Below are 15,221 nucleotides of genomic sequence, written 5' to 3' on the forward strand. Positions count from 1 at the left end.
TGTCACACTTGTGGCAAATTCCAAATGGCTTGTTTGGAGGAAGTATAAAGGAAGCCAAGATTGCTTTATAAATATCTCCGCCATGCCTCTATGGTTTGATTCATAATATTTGGGACTTATGCAGATCCCAAATACACAAACACAGGTACCAATAGGTTAAAAAAAAGGTTTTGCATAATGGGACCCGTTTAAAGGCAAAATGGCTGTTTGTAACTTGACTTTAATGTGTATTGTATTTATGTTAGCATTTAAGATATGAGGATACAGTATATCCAGGATATGAGCAGTACCACCTTGAGTTTTGCAAAGTCAGATAATCAATCACTTCTTATACGATAATTAAATTATATCCAGGGTATATCATTATAACAGTAATTGTTACATCCATATAATTAACAAACAATAAATGGTGAGTTAAATCCTCATTACATAACACATTCAGGATATGTAATTTTCGAAGTTTGATGGCCCTGAGAGCACACCAGTCTCCTGTGGGGTTTATGCAAACAAAGCCCACATAGTCACTGAGGCGAAATACCTGGATGTTCCTAATCTGCGTGTTGAGAGAGCTTGAGATGACAGACATGGGATTTGTTTGGACCTGACAACATCCGCTTGTATGCTGTCAGAGTGATGCAAAGCTGGGACTTGTCAGCAAAAAATGAAGAGATGAATAGATTAGTTATATGGGAACGAAAGGCGTTAGAGCTATTTCCTTGCACCACTAAAAACTGCCCATAAACGTTGGTCCTCTAATCAGTATTGCATGTTTACCAGGCTAGAGGCATGAAGCCAGACTTTATGGTCCTACAAGTAGTAAAAAATATACATTAACCATCATCTGCGAGTGGTGATCAAAAACTCCAACGAAGTAACTTGCAAAATGTTAAGAATGATGCTATGCACTATGCACCTCAGGCCAAACACCACGAAGAAGGGGGGGGGGGGGGGGTGGGGGGGGTGCTGCTTTTGTTCTTTTGTTTCCAGTAAAACAATGTAGTGAAGTTCAGGCTGCTCCCAGAAAACACACACTTGAACCAGTTGCACTTTTTGTATTTTCTCAACAGTAAACCACTGCAGGATTCTCTGTGAAGAGTTCACGAGTGGGAGGCATATATAATAATGTAACAATGATAACCATAAGTGGACCATCTCAATGCCTATCCCAGCTGCACTCGGGCTGAAGGCGGGGTACACCCTGGACCATCCCCACCTCATTACAGGGCCAACACAGATAGACAACATTCACACACCAGGGCCAATTTAGTGATGCCAATCAACCTATCCCCAGGTGCATGTCTTTGGAGGTGGGAGAAAGCCGGAGTTCCCGGAGGGAACCCACGCAGTCACGGGGAGAACATGCGAACTCCACACAGAAAGACCCAGAGCCCAGGATCGAACCCAGGACCTTCGTATTATGAGGCACACGTACTAACCCCTGTAAAGTATTCTTAGTATTTAAGACAAAACCTTTGTTAAACTTGACAAATTATTCCCGTTCGTTGGCTACATGTCATTTATGTAAATTGCAATCAGAATCAGAAATACTTGAATAATCCCCGAGGGGAAATTAGGATTTTCAGCACAATCCCATTCAAGAGCAGACAAACATTACAGGGAGACAGAACAGGATCGCTGATGGGTCTGACAACATCCGGCACCCCTTACAAAAAAGGTGAGAAACAGGTAAACGCTGGGGAAAGCAGGCGGGGGGTTGAGAAAAAAAAATAAAGTCTAAACCTGGGCTCCTGGAGAGGGGGTCCAGACTGAGGTCAAGGAAAAAAACAAACTCGTAGCCATGGCACACATAAACATGTGTGTAAGAGGGAAACATCAAAGAAAACGAAGGACATTAAAGACCTTAAAAGAGCATGGCTAATGCAACCAGCCACTTCTACACACAGGCACAAAAGTAAAAAAACACACACAAAAAACACATACACTGTGGTGGCCTTTGCGGTGTTCCACGACATTGTTTGCTGGGGTGGGGGAGCATGGCCAGAGACAGGAGCAGACCCAACAAAGCAGCCAAGAGAGCTGACTCCACCCTCGGCCGCCCACCAACTCTCGGCCAGTGTCCAGTCCGCATGGATGAGCGAGGATTAATTTAATGTCACTTCCTCTGATTCTAATTCAAGTGGGTGGAGCTCTTTCAATGCAAATTCCAAATCTTCAAATGATCCATCCGTCCATTTTATACTGCTTGTCCCTCTCTGTGTTGCAGGGGGGCAAGGGGGGTCCTGGAGCTTATCCCAGCTGCACTCGGGCTGAAGGCGGAGTACACCCTGGACAAGTCCCCACCTCATTGCAGGGCCAATATTCACACACCCGGGAATTGAAACCGAGGGTCTTCGTATAGTGATGCACATGCACTAACCCATGTTCCACCGTGATGAACACACACTAACCCATGTTCCACCGTGCTGCCCAATTGAAATTCCAAACTGGGGAATTGACAATAAATCTACTCATCTTTTTTCTTAGAGAGAAGAGTAAAGCAGTTGCAAAAAGATCATTAGATACACCAGTACAATCTAATACTGTTACCATGAATTGATTAACGTGGACCCCGACTTAAACAAGTTGAAAAACTTATTCGGGTGTTACCATTTAGTGGTCAATTGTACGGAATATGTACTGTACTGTGCAATCTACCGTATTTTCCGCACTATAAGGCGCACCTAAAAACCGGTGCGCTTTATATATAGACCAATATTGAGCAACAACAGGTCTCGCAACCCCAGCCTCTACTGTAGCGTCTATTCTATGCGCCTTATAATGCGGTGCGCCTTATATATGAACAACGTTTTAAAATAGGCCATTCATTGAAGGTGCACCTTATAATCCGGTGCGCCTTATAGTGCGGAAAATACGGTACTAATAAAAGTTTCAATCAAAAACAGTAATTTCCAACCATTGTGCTGCGACATTAAATGGAGAAGTTAGGTTTTTGTTTTGAACTTTTTCTATTTCATGATGTTTTGAGGCCGACAAGGAAAGTCACGTGAAATTAGAAGGCATAATAAAATAGAAATTGTGCATATTATATCATATTTTTGAACATGTGAAAAGAACTGCTCCTATGAAATGGACAGTGTGCCAGACAACCACACGGATACAATTAAGAAGTTATCTCTCTTTTTAATACTATTTAAGTTAAAGTTAAAGTACCAATGACTGTCACACACACACTAGGTGTGGTGAAATGTGTCCTCTGCATTTGACCCATCCCCTTGAACACCCCCTGGGAGGTGAGGGGAGCAGTGGGCAGCAGCGTACCCGCGCCCGGGAATCATTTTTGGTGATTTAACCCCCAATTCCAACCCTTGATGCTGAGTGCCAAGCAGGGAGGTAATGGGTCCCATTTTTATAGTCTTATTTCATTTCAGTTTCAGGTTATTTGTAACACGCATACGATACAATGTAATGCATCACATATTTCCAGTTGTTTCATTACAGCACTTCCGAAAAGGAGTAGGAAGAAGCAGAGCTTATTTAATCCTACACTGCAAAAATTGAAATCTAAGTAAGATGAAATATCTCAAATAAGGGTGATATTTGCTTATTTTCTGTCTGATAAGATAATTCTTCTCACTAAGCAGATTTTATGTTAGAGTCTTATACTTGTTTTAAGGGTTTAGGTCCTAAATTATCTCAGTAAGATATTACAGCTTGTTGCTGAGATTTCATGACCTATATTGAGTAAAACATGCTTGAAACTAGAATGTCAACTGTTGCAAAGCTGTGTCATCAGCACTCACAAGTATAAAACTACCTTTTTAAAGTAATAATTTTTTATTTCAAGCATGAAAAAAAAAAAAATCATCATTTTGACACAATTGTGTCTCATAATTAAAACAGATGACAGCCAAATGGACTTTGCTGTTTTATTTTCAATGAAACAATAGACAATACGTACTCATATAGTAGTATCAATCAATCAATCAAAGTTGGGACAGTACAGTAAGCTGACTATTTAAACATTTAACATATCAAACTATTTTGAACAAAAATAGTTCATGCACATTCAGATAAATTCCTCAAAATTACAATTAAAAAAATTTTGGCCGGGGGCCAGGCTGTATATATGCGCACTAATGGACTGAAAGAGCACGCACTTGGCGCGATGATGTCATGTTATCGATGGAAAAATGCATTTTTAGACCATATGATTTGCCTGAGCGGCTAGTAGACCCCGAGAGTAACAAGTGGTTGCCTTGTTGCCTTTCCATTAAGAACAATAAACTAGTTTTTAGTATAAGTTTGCTGGTTTCAAAAATGTAATGCAGAGCGCATATCATTATGTCAACATAATGGCACTAGCATTTACTTCATTTAAGAATATTTTTCAACATATTGAGCAAAAAGGTCTTTTTTTTTCTATTAAGAAAAGTGCACTTGTTATTAGTGAGAATATACTTATATTAAGGTATTTTTGGGTTCATTGAGGTTAGCTAATTTTACTTGTTTTGGAAAGTCTTGACAAGCCAAATTTTCTTGTTCTATTGGCAGATAATTTTGCTTAGTTCAAATAAAATACCCCTAATTTTTGTATATTTTGTTGTTGTTTTTGAACACTGACTTTTTGCAGTGAACCCTCCCAATTGTATCCCATTTGCTTGTTCTCTGTAACAGAACAGTGAATACACAAATAATAAATGAATACACCATAGTGAGTAAACAACTATTAAATAAATAAATAATCTTTATCTCAAAAGAAAAAAAGAGTTCAATATGTTCATAATTATTGTTCTGTGTACTTTTAATTATTGTATTTGAACATACTGTATTTTATTAGTCCTCCTTGTGTTCTGTGTACACTAAGAGACTTAAGCGTTAATATACTGTAGGTGCAGCACAAGTTCACATTTATGAAACATAGAACTGGAACTAGATGTGCAGTACACTAATGTCCCATTAAGCTTTTATTTTGAAAGTCGCATGATTTTACAGGTGTACATTGCTTTAATAAGAAAACCTCCAGAAATGCATCCATCCCATGATCCCACTTTGAGAACTGTGCAAATAGAGTTCAAGAGGAGTAAAATTTCATTAATACATAATGTAAAACTAAGTACTTTTTAAATGTTTGTATTTTTTTTCAGGAGATGCTGCAGTCAGGGGTGTTGTAGAATGCACTCAGAGTGGGCGTGAGAGTCAAGTTAACGCACCACGCTCAAGACGTTTTTGTGTTTAAAAACTTACATTTAGTGCCGTTTGAATTCATCCTGCAGGTGATGGCGTCCATGTGAGACTTCATGCACTGTCAGAGGACGCCCATGATTCCTGGTGCTCACTTTGAAAGAGCCCAGGTCTTGTAGTGCAGGGTGGACTGGGGGAACCATGGAGGAACACGCTGCTGGCTGCTCTGCCGGGTCCTAAAACCTGCCAAGTTACAACGTAAACTTTACGACTCTAATTAATAAAGTATATAAACGATTCGAATGACATTTAGTCAGATGTGCTGTGTGGAAACAGTTATTAGCGTTGTATATACAGTTAAAAAAATGCACATGTGATGTCAAAATGTTGTTAAAGGTCACTTTTTAAATGCTGTGCTAGGCTATGCTAGCTGCTCACTGAGATACGAGAAAGGTAAGATCTATCTTATCTATCGCCTTAACCCGTACAGTATATTCAATTGTATAATCCAACAATAAATCTATATCATCCAATCCCATATTTAGTACCCATACATAAAGTACATAGTTTCAGGTATGTCAATTACTTATATAAGAATTAAGACAAAAATAGGCCGCTGTCATTTACTATACTGTACCTTATATAAATAAACATTGATTGATTGATTGATTTAAGGTCCCACCTGCTACAATTAAAGTTGAGTTAAAGTTGAAGTGCCAATGATTGTCACACACACACTAGGTGTGGCGAAATTATTCTATGCATTTGACCCATCACCCTTGATCACCCCCTGGGAGGTGAGGGGAGCAGTGAGCAGCAGCGGTGGCAGCGCCCGGGAATCATTTTGGTGATTTAACCCCCAATTCCAACCCTTGATGCTGAGTGCCAAGCAGGGAGGTAATAGGTCCCATTTTTATAGTCTTTGGTATGACTCGGCCGGGGTTTGAACTCACAACCTACCGATCTCAGGTGGGCGGAGCCAAATTTACCAATATCTACTCCACTGGTGGTATATATTTGTATTTATTTTGTCACGGCCCAGGCGCATTCCAATGTACACTCGTCTGTGCGCACCTCCAGGAGCGCACCTGCACGCGCCACTCCTGCAGAAGCTGCGCCGGTGCACAGCTGCAATCAATCAGCACTCATCACACCCGTCGTTGATGAGCGTCCTGGGCTTCTTAAGCCAGTGCAGACCTGCGTTCCGGGCCAGAACGTAGTTTCCTGTTTTGTACAGTAAGGACTCGTAATCAAGCTCGATGCATACTCTCTCTGTGTCGTCCCCCCCCCCCCCCCCCCCCCCCCCCCCGCAGTGTTTCACTTGTCTCGTGTCCTCCTTGTCGATCCAACAGCAGACTTCCGTTCTCGCGTCACAAGCTGTGTGTCTCGTCTCCCCGTCTCCCTGACTGCCTCTTGGATCTCGACCTCCCGCCTGGACACAGACTTTTGACGCCTCGCTATCGCCCCCGACTTCCTGCCTGTGCTCACAGACCTACGAGCCTGCCTCGCCCCTATTGGACTTCCGCGCCTCTCGTTCAACACTACCGGTAACACACTACAGTTAATTCACATACACATACATACATACATACACACCCTTATGGCTTAGTCACACTCCATACCCTTGTTTATTAACATTATTATTTCTTATTTATATATATTATTTCACATATGTAAATAAATAGAGTTAATACAACGTGCCTGTGCCGTCTCCTTCCTCCTGTACACGTAACATATTTATTGAAAACTCCAGAAATAAAGAGGGCTTTGGGATCAAAAAACCAAAGTACTTAAAAGAGCTAATACCGTACTTTCAGTTTGCTTTTTTTTGTTGTTATTTTGCACTATTTACTTTATTTTGCTTGAAAAATTGTAAACTGTAAGTGTAACAGAAAGCAATAAAATATGTTTAATTTGTTGTTTAGTTTGCCTAAATCTTTACCCTGTGTTTTATTCTGATTATAATCATTATCATCAACAAATGAAAGGCAAAAATATTTCAATAATCAAAGTAAAGGGTATAGGTCAAAACTCTCCTTGCATTTACTACTTGTCTGTCCAAAATGACAGGTTCTTTTTTTTTTATTCTAAAGGCCCTGTAGGACATTCTAAAATGACTCTTACTAAAAACAAAACAAACATAAAAAGTGGCATAAAAGACAAAACAGGTGCAATGTAATAAGACAATGTTTAAAGGTTGTTGCTAGATTTTGTTTTATTTTTTGAAAATCTATATATCGTACGGGTTTTTAAAATGAAAACTGTCAAAATGGCCCGCATCTCTTGGTTTTGCAGTGGAAAAAGTTTGGATGTCCCTGCGTTAAATAATACTACACAGTATGCACTTTTCAAGTATTTGTCAAAAATACAAACAACAAGACAGAATGTAATCATAACTTTAATTTTAGTGACAAAATCCAAAAAAGTACTCAAAGGAAGCAATTCATCAACCCTGGTTCTTTAGCGACGTGAAATTCCTTGAAAGCATTTCCGTGTTATCGATCATAACCCCTGAAGCTACAAAAATTATGATTAGACTAATGTATACATAAACCATCTTATTGCAATAAGATAAAAACAAACAAACATTGTTTTCAATATGTATTGCACGTTCTCAAAAGTCAACACACAGTTAATGTATTCATTTTGAATATTGTGACATCACATTTATGTGTACTGTTAATCTGTGTATTTGGTTTGCAAGTTTAGGTCAAATTACTTTTGAAGCACTGAATCCACCTAGTATTAAAAGGTGAGTGCAAAATCAGGGGGAATAATTAAATTGTCGTCATCCGCGCTGGTCATGTAATCATTCACACAGATAAAGTGACATAAATTATGCACTGTGACTACATTCTACTTATTGAGTGTGCTGAACATGATTAATGACCAGCAAGCTGACGACAATTAATTAATTCCCCAGATCTTTAGCACACACCTTTTAATCACTACGTGGATCGGCTTCAAAAGTCCTTCATAATAAAGAAATGCACAACATGGCGTCTACACCTACGAGTCCTGTATTGCTTTCACACCACTCCAGCACATGAACACACGTCTTTTTTTCTTTTCTCTGTGCATAAATGTCTACGTAAACCCCACAAGTCTGTGCTGGTGTGCCCACATTTTTGGTTCATTGCATGAGGAGATCAAGAACAGGTTCTCAGCCATGGCAGTGAAACGGTGCAGAAATATTCTCTCTGGATGTATGGCAGTGTTTTAAGTCCCCACGTTTAGAAGAGGCCTGGCCTGTGTTTTTTGAGCTCGTTCCTCTTCCATAAAGCCAGCCTGTCGAAATCCTCGATGGTCATGCCAAACACTTGGCCTAAACTCTTCTGGGGAAAGGTGACGCTGGAGAAAAACAAGGAAAATGTCTCAGTATTACAGAAAAAACCCCAACAAAAAAAAACGCCCCTAGAGTTGCACAACAAGTTCGAGACACAATCATGCACTGCTGCAATTCTGGCAAGACTTCATCAAATCTCCGTTTTTTTTTTGTTATGCCATAAAAGAAGACTGAACAGTGACGGGAAAAAGCCTGTGTATATTTCCAAATGACGGAAAGTATAGACCTCTCCAGTTAAATTGACTCGGACAAAATGGGACTGACCAAGAGTGTAATTGTCAGCGATTGTTTGAATGAGTCTGACATCAAAGAAAATGGGTTTGGTCAGTTTGAATGGAATAAATTCAAAGACTCAAGCCAAATGCGATCCCGTAAAACAGGAGAAAGACTGAGAAGAGCCTACCCAGCGCTCAAAAATGAGAGAAAAAGAAGGTAAGTATTGCATTTTGCGTCCTCTTCTACTGATGTTTTCCTAGGGATGCTTGAGGACATGCTGAAAGAGCATGAGTAAACAGAGACTATGGTGTCTATGGAAGAGAATTTGGAAGAGCAGGGAATTCAGGAAATGACGATTATTTTATATTTATTTTTTGCTTATAATTTACATTTCATAATTTCAGTTCTGAAGTAAGTCAGTAGGTAAGTAAGTACCACTGATAGTCACGCACACTAGCTTGTTCCACCCGCTGGGAGGTGAGGGGAGCAGTGAGCAGCAGCGGTGGCCGTGCTCGAGAATCATTTTGGTGATTTAACCCCCAATTCCAACCCTTGATGCTGAGTGCCAAGCAGGCAGGATTTGTGGAATTTGAAGCCAAGCTATTTCGACATAAATGGTGTGCTTCCCGATATTTAACTGGAAAAAATGTCCCTGGCCAGCTGGACCAAAGAAACAACCGCCCTCGAGTGAGTCACACTTTATTTTGATCATGATACAAGTAGTACATCATGCATGTATCATAACAGTATGCGTACAAACAAAACATGAAATGTGGGCTAATACTTTACAGATAGTGTAATATGATTGTTCATGTTTTTCAGTCATTACAGATTGGTGTCGTATCGCAGTGATGTGCATTACAAACTCAAACATGTTTCTTGTTGACATAGAAGCTAGCTTATCTCTTGCCGTAGTTAGCTTCTATGGTTGATACCGTATCACGCCGATGTGTTAGTACGATAACTAATTAAGTATTGGTTTTACAATGCATTTTTAAAGTGATTTAGTGGTAGAATTAATTGCTCCCATTAGCTGCATTGCTGGCCACCATGATTTTTACATGGGCAAAAAACTAAACAAAAAAACCACAACTTTTGTTTTCTTGTCTCTCATAATGCTTGTGAATGATAGGCAAAATAAAATAAAAAAAGTGTAGTTTCTCTTTAAGCTAAATCATCATGTGATTGTTTTTCTGCGGCGAACCCTAATGGGAAACAGCTGAAAGAAGGGTTTTCCTGTTATTTATTTATTTCAGGTAGTCTGACACACAATGATCTGGCGCTGTGATTTCTTTATGTGATGATTTGGCGCTGTGATTTTTTTATTTGATGATTTGGTGCTGGGATTTTTTTATTTGATGATTTGCCGCTAACCCTAGCTCACAATATAATAATTGGGCCGCTTGGCTTTGTTGTTACAAATTCGTCCACTAGGGAGCAACATGACTCCAAATAACTTGTGTGAAGCTGTAAAAGAAGCCACTCTTGCTTTGTAAACAGTTTTTTGCAAATACAAATTTAAATAAATAATCGATAGTACAATTCCATCCATCCATTTTCTACCGCTTGTCCCTCAAGGAGTCACGGGGGGTTGCTGGAGCCTATCTCAGCTGCATTCGGGCGGAAGGCGGGGTACAACCTGGACAAGTCACCACCTCATTGCAGGGCCAACACAGATAGACAGACAACATTCACACTCACATTCACACACTAGGGCCAATTTAGTGTTGCCAATTAACCTGCCTGTCTTTTGAGGTGGAACTACTTGATGTGTTACAACAGCCACATTTATTGCAAATGTCAATTAATATTGGAAGAGAATGTTACACCTCAAGCATATTTCAGGCTTAATCAGTGTCAAAAAAATGCGATCTCTAATGGATGTTTCTATTGTTCATCATGTTTTCCCCCCACAATTTGCTGGTGGCCTTGGAATGTACTTTTCGCAAATATTCTCGATTTTATCATGATTATTATTTTATATATATATATATATATGTATACATATACATATATATATATATATATATATATATACATCTTATGAACAAATCCGCATTTCAACATTGATTGAGTGCAAAAACTAAATACTTGACAATATCTGAAATCAAGTTTCTATCTTAGACAATTCTTCTTGAGCAAATTAAGTACTAAAATCTGGAATACAGTAGTAAAAATAATATTAATACAGTGGATTTATATGGTTCTTTTTTAATATTTCCAATACCAATACCAATAAGCTACATTTGTGACCAAAGGCAACATGGCTGCCATTTGGCGCCAACCAGCAAACATTCATTTATACAGCATGGGCAGCACTGGAGGAATGGAAAGTGAAATGTCTTGCCCAAGGACACAACGGCAGTGACTTGGATGGGATGCTGGATTCAAACCGGTAACCCTCCTGGTTTCTTAATGACAACACGCTAATAAGTATAATTAAAAATAAATTAAAATAATCTACCAAGAGAACAATACATTGTATTCGCCAAAAAGATTGAAACAAGTAGAATTACAGAATTTATTTATTTATTTATTTATTTAAACTTTATAATTAACTTATGTATATATAGCAACCATGTGCTTAATATAAGCGAAACGGTCAACCATCCATCCATTTTCTACCGCTTGTCCCTTTTGAAGTCGCGGGGGTGCTGGAGCCTATCCCAGCTGCACTTGGGTGGAAGGCGGTGTACACCCTGGACAAGTCACCACCTCATCGCAAAGCCAACACAGATAGACAGACAACATTCACACTCACATTCACACACTCGGGCCAATTTAGTGTTGCCAAATAACAGCGGTGTCAAACTCGTTTTTATTGAAAGACACATTGCAATAAGGGCTGCTTTCTGAGAACCGCTTCTAACAGTGAACATATATAAATATAAATATGTCGTAGCCTTGTTCTAGAATTTACAAAGGAAACTGTTTTTTATTTTTATATATTTTTCTTACAGATTAATTGATAACTTGTTTTGAAATCATAATTCAAGCAGATGTCTTAATTTTTGATTACTAAAAAAAATGCCTGGAACATAGAACATGTAGACCTTTTGCAGTTACATGGAGTACATTTTGTATGTCAAAATTGCAGCCGTGCCAGAAACCTGTGGGTTGCAGGTTCGCTCCCTGCCTCTTGCCATACAAATCACTGCCGCTGTGTCTTTGGGCAGGACACTTCACCCTTGCCCCCAGTGCCGCTCACAGTGGTGATGAAGGATGGGTGGTGGTTGGAGGGGCTGTAGGCGCGAATTGGCAGCCACGCTTCCGTCAAGCTATCCCATTTTCTACCGCTTGTCCCTATCGGGGTCGGGGGGGGGTGCTGGAGCCTATCTCAGCTGCATTCGGGTGGACAAGTCGCCAACTCAACACAGACAGACACACTAGGGACAATTGCATGTCTTTGGGGGTGGGAGGAAGCCGGAGTACCCGGAGGGAATCCATGCAGTCATGGTGAGAACATGCAAACTCCACACAGTGTCGCAGTGTCCCGAGACCAGGATCGAGGCACACGCACTAAGAAAAGCCCCTAGAAAAGCGCTATATAAATCTAATCCATTATTAATAGAGTTAACCAGAAATTGATTTTTGTCCAGCCTTTTATCGGCCACATAAATGTTGTGGCGAACCAAAATCTTTTTTTTTGGCTGACCATGTAAAATGACATGGCGGGCTACCTTAAATGATGTGGCCCATGGGCCTTGAGTTTGACACCTGGGATCTACAGTATACTAAGAAAAAATATTGTTATTAAAATAAGTATGTTTTACTTTTATTTTAGGCCTTGATCCTTGCTTAAATTTCATTTGCAGTGAAGCTTAAAGCTGCCACTACTTTCTCTGTGCTCATCTTACCTCCAGTCTGGCTCTCTCCACATCTTTCGGGAGCCTGTTCCGACCTCTGGTGGTGACAATGAGCGCTTCATAGGGGTAAACCTGCATGGCAATACATACTGTACATTATTTTCTTCCTTACTCATAGTGACAGTGGAATTATTGTACAACATTTTTACAGGCCGATGTGTAAATTCCTTACCGTGTGTTCTGCTGTTATCAAAATAGAAGAGATTAAAGTTAGTGCAATTATTATGTTTTTTTACATGAATAATATTGTATAATGCATTTAAATATACCTCTGGTTGCCCAGTTGACCTCATTGCTGTCATATTGGTACTGGTAGCAGTCTGCACTCTGAGGCTACAGTTAAAAAAAACAAACAAACAAAAAAACGGTGGACACATTCTTATTTGAGGCAGATCACATGCAAAAACGATGACATCACATTTTAAAGAAGCAATGTGTGTTTATTCAAAGTCAGTCTTACTCGTTGCATGCCATTGCGTCTATATCCTGGAAGTGAGGCAGACTTGCAAACAAAATCTGAATTACATAAGAGAAAAAGGAACACAAGTATGAATGAAAACATGAAAAACATATCTGATTTCAATTGTGGATACATGGAAATAAAATAGCACTGTCAGGTCAGGGCCAGAAGATGGCGCTCACCACAAACAAAGCTAATGGGGAAGCTTTCTGATATTTGTACTTCAAAACACACAGCCTCTGTCTTGTGATACCATTATAATTATATAGTTATTGTCAAACTTGCATAGGTTTTTGGGTAGGTAACTCACCACTGTCAGTGCTGTATTGGGATCGTGGTGCTGTGAAAGGCAAACAAAAAAAACAATTAAAACCATTTAATGCATACATAAAAAAAGATGTAAATGACACACTTTACTTTTTCCATTAAGCATTGGGAGGATCACACAAATTCACATGTACGATAGGGAAGGAAGACGCCCATTTAATTGCTATATGTGGCTTTATGCCCTTGTTGTTTAAGTGACCCCTCCCATCTGAAGAAGAGCTTTAATGAGAGATCTTACTGCTCATAAATAAAGCAGGATTTGGGACACAGCTGTGTGCATGCAAGAATCAGACACATACACACAAAGATGCACAGACAGAGCGGGTAGAATGTAGGGAACCGTGTCAGGGGGGAAGACAGAGGAAGAGAAAGCTGGAAGTGGCATGCTAAGCAAAGAGGGAGATGACGAAAGAGATGGAGCGTGCAAGTGAAAAGAAGCACTTGAAGAGGAAAAAAAATGGGCGAGCGGATGGAGACAAGCTGCTTTGTGAATGTCAGGGGCTAAAATAACAACGTCAGTGGACAATGACGCTTGGGGAGCTTCAACACATCTGGCACTTGTGCACACCTGGTTGAGTCTCTGTTGTCAATGGCAGAGCAATGTGAGTGCATAAAGTCCAAACAGTGCTGGTATGCCTGCTGCTGTTCAACCAAGCATGAGGCTGACAGCAGCTGTTCACAAACCAACCTCCCCCCGTTACTAACCATGAACCTATCCTGACATGCATCCAATCCACAACCCTGCTACACTCATAAAAAGACATGTTAGATACCAGGCATACACAACATGAAAAAGGGTATTAATTGATTTGGTCAATGAAAATGGTTAATTAGATATTGCATTATACAGCTCAGTATCATTTAAATACTTTCAACTTTGTGAGAACAGGAAGTTGAAGCCCTTTTATGTCTTTGTTCTGCAAGAACTTGAGAGCCCTGACCCTTAACCCCATATAGGAACTGTCAGATGAACTACAACTAGAGCTGGTGGGCCAGAAGGCCTTCTCTCAGGTCTATTATCAGTGACCTCTGGCCTAAAAAAGGTTATGCATGGACAAAAATTCCCAAAGACAAGTCCAAAATTGTCTACAAAGTATTTTCATAGGAGCTGCTGAGGTGTACCAATAAAATAATGAATAATGAAAATAAATACGTAAAATGTAATTAAAAAAAATAAAGTCCATTCATCCATCCATCCATCCATCTTCTTCCGCTTATCTGAGGTCGGGTCGCGGGGGCAGCAGCCTAAGCAGGGAAGCCCAGACTTCCCTCTCCCCAGCCACTTCGTCCAGCTCTTCCCGAGGGATCCAGAGGCGTTCCCAGGCCAGCCGGGAGACATAGTCTTCCCAACGTGTCCTGGGTCTTCCCCGTGGCCTCTTACCGGTCGGACGTGCCCTAAATGGCATCCTGACCAGATGCCCGAACCACCTCATCTGGCTCCTCGCGATAAAAATAAAAATAAAGTATGGTATTTTATTGTTTTGTACTAGACGGACTAACGCAACTTTTGTTAAAGAGGATTTAAGATGAATTTAGTCTTTTCTGACTTATAAATGTTATTAGTAAGTTGGACACTCGTTTTAAAACAATGCCAGAGCGTCAAATTATAAGTTTTATTAATTTTGTTATGAGCTTGGATTGCCTCGGATGTTTTTTGGGATGTTTTTTGTATGCCTCTGTTCGCAGGGTTTTCAGTCGGGCTACGTTGTGACCTCACTGCGAGGTGGATGTTCCTATTTGGACATTAAGTCAAGCTAATGTCCACATGTAAAATTGATAGCGCAGGCAAAGTTTATCTACTAAGCTTGCATCTCTTTAGTGAGCAGAATCACAATTCTTTTAGCGTGTCTGTCTTCATGAATAT

At 40.0% G+C, this 15,221-nt stretch overlaps 2 protein-coding genes and 1 long non-coding RNA gene across 7 annotated transcripts in view; 1 reads left to right on the plus strand and 2 right to left on the minus strand.

Moving 5' to 3' along the window:
* The window catches only part of LOC133648984 (actin filament-associated protein 1-like 1), a 77,112-nt gene extending 71,175 nt beyond the window's left edge, over nt 1-5,937 (minus strand). For 2 of the 4 annotated variants that reach the window (XM_062045619.1, XM_062045616.1), the window contains exons 1-2: nt 5,825-5,937; nt 5,206-5,385 (exon numbers count right to left, since the gene is read on the minus strand). Coding sequence is in view for 2 of the 4 variants with exons in the window: in XM_062045616.1 (XP_061901600.1) it covers nt 5,206-5,260 (55 nt within the window). In the remaining 2 variants the exon portion in view is untranslated. The remainder of the gene's footprint in view (nt 1-5,205; nt 5,386-5,824) is intronic. The other 2 variants (XM_062045622.1, XM_062045621.1) reach the window with 1 other exon arrangement.
* On the plus strand, nt 5,331-6,758 carry LOC133648985 (uncharacterized). 2 transcript variants are annotated; one of them, XR_009825963.1, is made up of 3 exons: nt 5,331-5,400; nt 6,223-6,378; nt 6,495-6,758. It is a non-coding gene; the product is annotated as an uncharacterized LOC133648985 (long non-coding RNA). The 2 variants fall into 2 exon arrangements; XR_009825964.1 differs by lacking the exon at nt 5,331-5,400 and adding an exon at nt 5,424-5,595.
* A 1,617-nt stretch (nt 6,759-8,375) lies between these two features.
* Nucleotides 8,376-15,221, minus strand: part of LOC133648986 (actin-binding LIM protein 3-like) — a 97,767-nt gene continuing 90,921 nt past the window's right edge. The window contains 7 exon segments of the mRNA XM_062045623.1: nt 8,376-8,465; nt 8,467-8,493; nt 12,562-12,642; nt 12,743-12,750; nt 12,840-12,903; nt 13,031-13,086; nt 13,341-13,370. Coding sequence (XP_061901607.1) covers nt 8,376-8,465; nt 8,467-8,493; nt 12,562-12,642; nt 12,743-12,750; nt 12,840-12,903; nt 13,031-13,086; nt 13,341-13,370 — 356 coding nt within the window.

This window comes from Entelurus aequoreus, linkage group LG04 (assembly GCF_033978785.1).
Source record: "Entelurus aequoreus isolate RoL-2023_Sb linkage group LG04, RoL_Eaeq_v1.1, whole genome shotgun sequence".
Classification (NCBI taxonomy): Eukaryota; Metazoa; Chordata; class Actinopteri; order Syngnathiformes; family Syngnathidae; genus Entelurus; species Entelurus aequoreus.